At 45.2% G+C, this 9,139-nt stretch overlaps 1 protein-coding gene across 2 annotated transcripts in view; it reads right to left on the bottom strand.

Annotated features, from left to right (window-relative positions):
* Nucleotides 1–221: 221 nt before the first annotated feature.
* The window catches only part of LOC102765753 (serpin B8), a 14,034-nt gene continuing 5,116 nt past the window's right edge, over nucleotides 222–9,139 (bottom strand). The window contains exons 3-7 of one of the 2 annotated variants that reach the window (XM_006756809.2): nucleotides 8,688–8,825; nucleotides 6,112–6,229; nucleotides 4,351–4,493; nucleotides 2,306–2,458; nucleotides 222–750 (exon numbers count right to left, since the gene is read on the bottom strand). In XM_006756809.2, the coding sequence (XP_006756872.1) occupies nucleotides 346–750; nucleotides 2,306–2,458; nucleotides 4,351–4,493; nucleotides 6,112–6,229; nucleotides 8,688–8,825 (957 nt within the window). In that variant the 3' untranslated portion in view covers nucleotides 222–345. Of the gene's footprint in view, nucleotides 751–2,305; nucleotides 2,459–4,350; nucleotides 4,494–6,062; nucleotides 6,230–8,687; nucleotides 8,826–9,139 lie in introns of both variants that reach the window. The other variant, XM_015559470.1, reaches the window with a different exon arrangement.

Genomic DNA, 9,139 nt, shown 5'->3' with positions numbered 1-9,139 from the left:
TTTGTCAATCCTTGACATGTTCCTAAAGATGCCCACAATGGGCACGGACTTTGAGGATTAATGGCCATCTTATAGCAGGTTGGTGAGGGCAGAGTCTTTGAGGGAAGAGCTCCCCAAACATTTCCGAGCAAGCATATCCTTCTCCTTCCCAAACTCCACCCATCTGCAGTCTCAATTATTCTCAGTGGCCGTGGAATATTTGGTAAAGACATTCACAGACATCCTAGGTGCAAACGCTTTATTTTGGCATTCATACCACCACATGCACCAATTTGGTCCTACAGAATCTGAATCAAGGCAAGGTTGGCAGAAGGGAAAGGAGCACCTGTAAGCAATGGCACCTCTTTATGGAGAAGAGAACCTGCCGCAGAACAAGATGCTGTTGGTTTTGTGGTGCCTGATGAAGAAAAGGAATGGGTGGTCTGCACAAAATCTTGGCTCTATTCTGCTGCACCGGGAATTCCTGACCACGGCAGTGGCCGCAGCCGCCTCTGTGCCTTCCTCATTGACCTCTACAAAGCACTTGTGTGCAACCTTGGACACGGGCACATTCTTCTTAGTTGACATTCCAGAAAAGTCTGCCTTGGCTTCCTCAAAAGCATCAGTCATTCCTAAACTTCGAAGATAAGACTCCAAGTCATAGCTCTTCTCCAGTTTTAACCGGGGAAGAAAAACTTGAACTTTAATCTCACTCATGTTTTCTGGATCCGTCCAGGCTCTGAACTTTTCATATGTAAGTGCCTTTTCCACCTGAAATAATAAAGAGTCAAATCCTAAAATCTAGATGACAATAGCCTGGTGTGCACCCCCCTTTACTCATCCCCCATAGCATGCAACTAGATGCTGAGTTCTGATCCAAGACAATCTACTGAGATTGTCCTTACACCCAGATTTCCCCTCAAATTCTCATCTTTTCCCTGTTTTGTGGAACCAAGAGTAAAACACCTAAGACAATGGGAAGGGTTTTTTAAAACTATCTATATCAAATTCATTTAAAAAATTTCTAATATATTTAATATCCTATCTAACAAAAAGGGAATATACTAATTGACACTCACTCCGTTGCAAAGATGGCAGTGCCCATAGCCACAAGATGGCAGCGCCTAGTCCCCTAAGCCCTGCCGGGCCTGGCTTTGCCGTGCACCTGCCTCTGGAGTACCCCAGTCCCCTCAGCCCCCCAACCGCCCAGGGCCGGCCTGAGGCACAGGCAAGCCTCGAATGGTGGCTGCTCAGTCACCCAGGGCCAGCCAGAGGCACAGGCAAGGCTCAGATGGCAGCTGCCCAGAACCATCCAAGGCTCAGGTAACCAGGGCCAGCTGAGACTTGCACTGCCAGCAGTGGCAGCAGCAGAGGTGTGATGGGACCATGGCCTTCCCCTGATCACCAGGTTGACTCCTGCCCCTGGGGGCTCCCGGACTGTGAGAGGGGGCAGGCCGGGTTGAGGGACCCCCACTCCAGTGCATGAATTTTTTCATGCACTGGGCCTCTAGTATTTTAATAATCAGGCAGACCCCACCCTCAGCATCCTGTGCATTGGTATGCTGGAGCTGGCTTGTATATTTGGCGAAAGTCAATTGTTAAATTCTTGGTAACCTAAACTTAGCCAAGTGGAGTATTTGCATGAAATCAGCAAATATTATAAATCCCATCACCCAGGGATCCAAATAGCCAGCACACTGTTGGTTCTGTACCATCCATCTTACAAATTTACCTTCCTCCTGAACTCTGTTCCTTTTCTGTCATGGGAAGAGGGCTCTCTGCTCCTGTCTAAGACACACTGCTCACCTGTACTCTTGTACTCAAAATGTGGCCCATGACCAATAATAGCACCTGTATCACCTGGAATCTTGTTAGAAATGCAAAAAATCTCAGGCCATAGCCCCTAGTCAAAAATCTTCATTGTAACAAGATCCCTAGGAGATTTGTATGTACATGGATGTTTGAGGAACTCAAGCCCAGATCAATCCTGTCCTTTTCTAGTACTTCCATTCAACAGTTATTGGGCCCTCAACTAGCCTCTCTCTTAAGAATAAAGAATAAAGAATAACGATTAATGAATAATTCTTTTAAATTCTTGGAGCTCTCCTTAGCTTCAACATTTGTCCTTACCCGCAATTCCATTCCTAGATATATACTCAACAGAAATGCATATACACCCCCACCAAAGACATGCAATAGTGTTCAGCCAGCACTCTTTGTAATAACTCCAAATTGAAAACTCCTCAAATGCTATCTGATGGATGGACTTAAAGAAAGGAGCTAAGACTAGATCCACAGACACTCAGACTCATTGCCAAGGGCTTACCACTGCAAGATCAATGTCTTCATCAGGCAGCAGAATGACCATGCTCAGCTCCTCCCCCACATAGGGCAGCTCCAGCACCTGGCTTTTCACCTCCTCCACACAGCCCATTTTAAATTTATCATGCTTAAACATCATCTGCACTGTCTTTTTTTCCTAATGAAAACATGAAATTAAAATCAGATTTTTGAAAAATGAGCACAGTTCACTAAAAATATGTCTAATTCACAGAACCTCTAGGTACATTTAAGAGAATGATTACTTCTGTGCATTTATGCTGATAGATACAAAATCCTCATTAGTACATATTAGTATTGAGTATAACATGCTCATGCCCCAGCAGATCAATTATAACCAGATAAGAGAATAAATTGTAAAATATGGACAGACATAAAACTCTCTCATTATTTTTGGAAGAAGTTTGGGTTTTCTTTCTTGAGAAAATACATAAAGAAGCACTCCCAGAGACCTTATAATTAAAAATTGTTTTTCTAAGTTTAGAGGAGAATTAACTAATATTCAGGTCTTTGGGCTGGAGGATTAGGTTAGAGAAGATGTATAGGCCAGAGGAAGTTATAGACTTTTATTCTGAAAAGTTGCTCAATTATACAATTGATTATACAGCTTTGATTTTCCTGAAGGGAGAACCTTAACAAGATGTGTAAGGTTCACCATTTCTAAAGCTTACATCAAATATACTCTAGACTTTTAAATCTTTGTGCAATGTGCTATTGTCAAGTTGATGGAGGTGAAATTCCAAGCTAACAGGTATTGACACCAACCATTATCATACACAAAAGGAATGGAGAGATATATTTTTAATGTTCGACTTATAAGTCTGGATACCTAATGTACAACATGATGACCGGGACTCCATAACGGGTCACGACCAGACAGGAGGAGGTTGGGTGGGCAGGTGAGACCCAGAGCAGAGACAAAGACAGGGGCAGGGGGGCCTGCCTGAGCTGGGGCGGTGGCTCAGGTGGCCCCAGAGCAGACACAGGCAGGGAGGCCAGGAACACTGCAAATCAGGCACGGGTCCCGGCCTCCTGGGGTCCCAGAGCGGACCAGTCCGACCTAACTCCCATGGTAGCCAGCGCTGCACGAGTCAGGTGTAGGTCCCGACCCCCTGTGGGGTGCCTCCTCCCACAGGGGGAGGTGGGGTGCCTCCTTGTGTGATTTTAATCACATGCTGGGCCTCTAGTAGTTAATAAAACTGTACTGAATTCTGGATAATTGCTAACAGAGTAGATTTCAGGGCTCTCATTACACACACAAGAAGGAAAGTATGTGGAGAGATGTTAGCTTTTCAGTATGCATATTAAATCATAATCTTGTATACTTTGAATATATACAATCTTTATTTTTAAAAGATTCCTCCAAAATTAAAAATAAATATTCAGCCCTAACTGGTTTGGCTCAGTGGATAGAGCGTCAGCCTGCGGACTGAAGGGTCCCAGGTTCGATTCCGGTCAAGGGCATGCACCTGGGTTGCGGGCACATCCCCAGTGGGGAGTGTGCAGGAGGCAGCTGATCGATGTTTCTCTCTCATCAATGTTTCTGGCTCTCTATCCCTCTCCCTTTCTCTCTGTGAAAAATCAATAAAATATATTTAAATAAATAAATATTCAGCCTTAACATCTGTTAACTTTTTCCTTGTGCTCAGAATTGCATAGCCATGGATTCTAAGGCAATAAATAGGCGCAGTTCACCATGACACTAAAGAGGTGTCTAAGTAAATATAGGCAGTGATAGTACAATACAAGCATAACTCCAAGGCTTAGAAGAAATTTTCTTTCCATCACAATAATGTGACCACGGATAGGTCATTTGAACAAGGACTGAAAAATGGAAACTATCAATAGAAAAAATTATTTTCATTTTTCTCCTCTTTTTTCCAATAACATATAGGAGGCATGAAATACATTCAGAAATGGGTCAACAATCAAAATAGTGTGAAATAAATGATTGATATTTTTCCCATTCACAACTATTCCCAATGTGCTACTTTAAGAAAACAGCGGTGTATCTGGAGTCGCTGTCCCTACCTGGTTGACTTTGAAAGGCATCCCCCTTGTGTGCTTTCTGTCGAACTGCTCCTTCCACCTGCCTTTGAAGTAGATCGCATTCACCAGAACCAGTTTGGTCAGTGGATCAACGGTGCCAACACCCAAAATCTCCGAAATCTTACCTATAAAGAGCAGGAGAGAAATTTATTGCTATTTGGGGGAGAATAAATATTCTTTTACAAAAATCCCCTTGACATAGAACACTGAGGCTTGGTTGACAGCCAGGCTGGAATCCTGTCTTTTCGGTTGCTTGATGACTCGGGGCGATGATGCTTTGGGCTGGGCACGCACACTGAGTACTGTCTGTCCTTAAGCAGCAATCCTGAAAAGGGCAGGTCAACTATCATTTTGCCTTCAATTGACAGATGTAGAAATTCAGGTTCAGAGCATTTGCCTAACATTTTTGCTAAGGTCACTAGATGGCAAGTGACTGGGCTGAGAAAATAATCCAAGGGATTTTATTTTAACTATAAGCCATTCAACCTTGGCACCATAATTTCTCAACCGTGCCACTGTTGACATTGTAGGCCAGATGATTATTTGCTGAGGGGAGGAGAGCCTTCCAAAGAACGGGAAATGCAGCCCGATCATGGGAGAAAGCAGGCTTCCTGAACAGGGTGAATGGAGCAAAGGACTTAGGGGGATGCAATGAAGAAGCCCAACTTGTTCAATGAAAGTAGGGACAAGGTGATCCCCAACGTCCCCCCGGCTCTAATATTCTGGAAAGAAAACACGGGTGGCCAGCCTGAAGGAAGGAAAGGTGTGAACAGCTGTGGAGGGGATGCAACAGGTGAAGGTGAGGTGAGGTACACAGCTTCTGGCTTCGCCAGTGACTTACAACTGCTCCAACTACTGGGGAATGAGAGACCACCGCACATAACACCAAAGAAAACATGAAAGGTTCTTCCCTTCCAACAGTCATTACTTTATGGGCTCTCAGTATAATCGTGATCGTTGCTGCTGCCTGAGATGGCAGGGATGCCAGAAAGACTGAATGGATGGAGTGATGAGTGCTGGGTGGGCACGAGGAGAAATGAGTGACTGAAGTCCTCATGTTCTGGAAGTCTCTACATGCTAGCTATTTACAGTGCTTAAAAGCATGTCCTTTTTCTCTGCAGTCTAATCAGGAACTGGTGGAACTGTATCTGCTGAGACGGAATGTGGTTTGGACAGGGGACTTTGCAGGCTCCGCATAGGCTGTGGTTCCTGAACCTGGAGCAAACTCAGAAAACGTCACCCTCTAAAAGCTAACTTAGCCACAGCCTCGTGACAAAGAAGGAGCAGGCCAAGGATGAAACCAGAGCTGTTCCATTACCACAGGGAGATAATGTGAAAGGTGGCCCTATCTGAGCTGCCACCTAAATTGGATGTCATCCTGCCCTCAGAGTGGGGCAAGGCTCCTCCCAGATAGTAGAAAAACAGGGCCCCATGAGGATGCATCTTTCTGGTATTTTCTAGTAGAGGCCAGTGGGGAAGGCGTCTGAGACCCTTACACCTGGTTTAAGTTTTTATTTGAAATCACCGCTTTGGGATCTGATAAGCCCAAGAAAAATCACAGAACTGCATGGCTGGCCTGAAATCACAGTCTCTGTGAACACACACACACACACACACACACACACACACGCACACACGCTGGTTACAGGGTGCCAGTGGCAATACTGTGGAGGTCACAGCCCAGGCCCTCTCACCTCCTGTTCCTTCGCAGCTTCCCAAGTGCACGGAAATGAAATCTCTCACCTTCAGTCTTTTCTGCCACCCAGTCGTTGATGTGCTTTCTGCATTCCTCGGTGTCTTGAGCAAAGGACAGCTCCTCCAGCTCGGCCTGATAGAACTTCTGGCAGGATTCCTTAAAGGCCTGCAAGCGCAAGATACCGAGTCCAGCCCCATGCAGCAGGTCCCACGGTGGGAACACATCTGTTTTTTCTGAACATGTTTCTAGCCTAACTGCTTGCCCAGTTCATCCTGCATGTTAACACTCATCCATGCAATTAACAAAAATGCACAAACCACCCGCTGGGTGCTGGACACCAGGGTGAAGACATGGCATGAGACCAGAGATGGCTCCCAGTCTGTGAGAGATGACGCGCACACACAGATAGTTATAAGATGTCCTGAGAACATGAAGGGTGGCAGGCATGCACCAAAGAGCCCATCATGAATGCCCATCAAGCACTTAAACTGCATATTGATTTCTGTGTGATTTTTCTGCCTCCCTCCCCGCCCAGCACGCTCACTTTCTTTATTCACTTTTGCATCACTGGCACCAGCCCCAGGGTCTGAAACATAACATGTTTCTAGCCTAACTGCTTGCCCAGCTCATCCTGCATGTTAACACTCATCCATGCAATTAACAAAAATGCACAAACCACCCGCTGGGTGCTGGACGCCAGGGTGAAGAAGACATGGCATGAGACCAGAGATGGCTCCCAGTCTGTGAGAGATGACGCGCACACACAGATAGTTATAAGATGTCCTGAGAACATGAAGGGTGGCAGGCATGCACCAAAGAGCCCATCATGAATGCCCATCAAGCACTTAAACTGCATATTGATTTCTGTGTGATTTTTCTGCCTCCCTCCCCGCCAAGCACTCTAACTTTCTTTATTCACTCACTTTTGCATCACTGGCACCAGCCCCAGGGTCTGAAACATACCTATGGAGTGACTGGGAGGCTCCATGGCAGAACTAGATTACCAAGAAATCTTGCAGGTCTCCCAGGAGTGGAATGTGACTGTCCTAGATGTATGTGTGTATGTGTGTGTGCCGTAGACCAATTCCAGCATGTCATAATTTTACCGAGTTTCATCAAAAGGCTGATGAGACTTGGGGACTCAACAGGGTTGAGTCACACATGTAGTCACCTGTGAGAATGGCTAAAGGCATTTCCCCAAACTTGAATAGTAAAGCTGAAGGTCCTCTGACCCCCAACGCCTTTCAAAGTTATATCTCGTCTCTAGACTTTTTTAGTCTCTGGATTCCTATGCCATCTACACACAGCCTTTTCCAGATTCCTGAACCCTTCTTGATGCTGGGACAAGAACCCTGGCGTGTGTGTGTGTGTGTGTGTGTGTGTGTGTGCGTGCGTGTGTGTGTGTGTGTGTGTGTATTTATGTATGGTGTTTGTGTGTGTGAGGAATTAGGGGAAAAAAACACAGGGGCAGGGGCTGAACCTTGAAATGTAAGGTGGGATCAAATCAGGGAGGCCCTATACCCAATATATTAAAACCCAACGATAACTCACCTCACAAAAACTTGGTCTCAGAATAATGTGCCTGGAGGGTGCCTATCCTCCGCCCATCTCCTGTTCTCAAATAGTTTAGCTTCTACAGAAGAAAGAAGATGTAGAGAGAAGAACCCAGCAACTGAGAAAGGTGGCAGGTGGTTCCCTGTGTCCCCAATATTCCCCAATAACAATATTCAAAGATTAGGCTGATGTTCAAAGTGAACATTGTTTAACCAGTAGATTCCTGGAATCATGCTTATCCTGGAAAACCTAGCCAGCTGAAAGATCCAGAATCATCTCCAGTGATTTTTATGCCCAGTGCAGGCAGCCTCCACGGGGTAGTGCCCACCAGCAGGGATGTATGTGAGTCCTACAGAAGAATCCTGGGAACTGCCAGCCCATAAGACGGCCAGGCTCATCCTGACCATTTCCTTTACTTCAAGATAGCATCTCTCTGCATATTACATAGCAGCATTTTTTGGACCTCACTTACTGAATCATGGCAGGCTTTCTTTCACTGGGCAAGGGAACTCTGGAATTATACACTGAAATCAATAGGAACTACTCAGATCAAGAGGAAAAGAGTCTGGATGTCAGAGGATGGACATATTGAGTTTAAAGTTCAGGAGGAATATATCAGAAACAATTTAAAAAGGGCATAATTCAGAAGCCATCATAAAATTCAAAACTATAATTACAGAGGTAAAATTCTAAGCAAATGTTTAAGGCAGTAGAGTTATACTTTATCTCTCAGTTCCTCTGAAGTTTCTATTTTATTTTCAATTTCTTGTTAATCAATGTGTGAGTACTACTGCGCTGGCCCATGTGGCTCAGTTGGTTGGAGCCTTGTCCAGTACAACTAAAGGTCACAGGTTCAATTCCTGGTCAGGGCACATACCCAGGTTTCAAGTACAATCACCAATCAGGGCTTGTGTGGAAGCTATCTATTGATGTTTCACTCTCACATCAATGTTTCTCTGTCTCCCTCCCTCTCCCTTCCTTTCTCTCTAAAAGCAATAAAAGCATGTCCTCCGGTGAGGATTAAAAATAATAAATAAATAAATAAATAAAATATGTGAGTACTACGTACCGGAAGGAAATCACACGTCTTTTCTCCAAAGAGTCTGTTGGCAGTTCTGAGCAAGTACTGGGTGTCAGATCTGTTAACATCCGAGAGAAGTGCCTGGAAACCTTGGTGGACATCACCAGCCTTGTTCAGACAAAGTGCCTGGTAAGAGAAAACACAGACTTTTAACATTGCCATTTTGCTCCTCCAAACAAATCTCCATGCTGAAAATCACAGCGGATCTTATCTCGAAATGAGTTTGCTTTCACCAGTCAGCACAGGCTTTCTCAACCTCGGACTATTGACATGTTGGACCAGTTTCTTTGTTGTTGGGGCTGTCCTGTACACACAGGATATGTTGCAGCATTTCTGGCCTCCACCCACTAGATGGCAGCAGTACCTCTCAGTTATAACCACCAAAACTGCCTCCATTGCAAACTGACTCCCCCCCACCCCCGCCTCCACCCCCCTGTTTT

Source organism: Myotis davidii, unplaced genomic scaffold (assembly GCF_000327345.1).
Source record: "Myotis davidii unplaced genomic scaffold, ASM32734v1 scaffold11, whole genome shotgun sequence".
In the NCBI taxonomy this organism is placed as follows: Eukaryota; Metazoa; Chordata; class Mammalia; order Chiroptera; family Vespertilionidae; genus Myotis; species Myotis davidii.
Note: the sequence above shows the minus strand (reverse complement) of the source record. Positions and strands in the feature narration are given on the sequence as shown.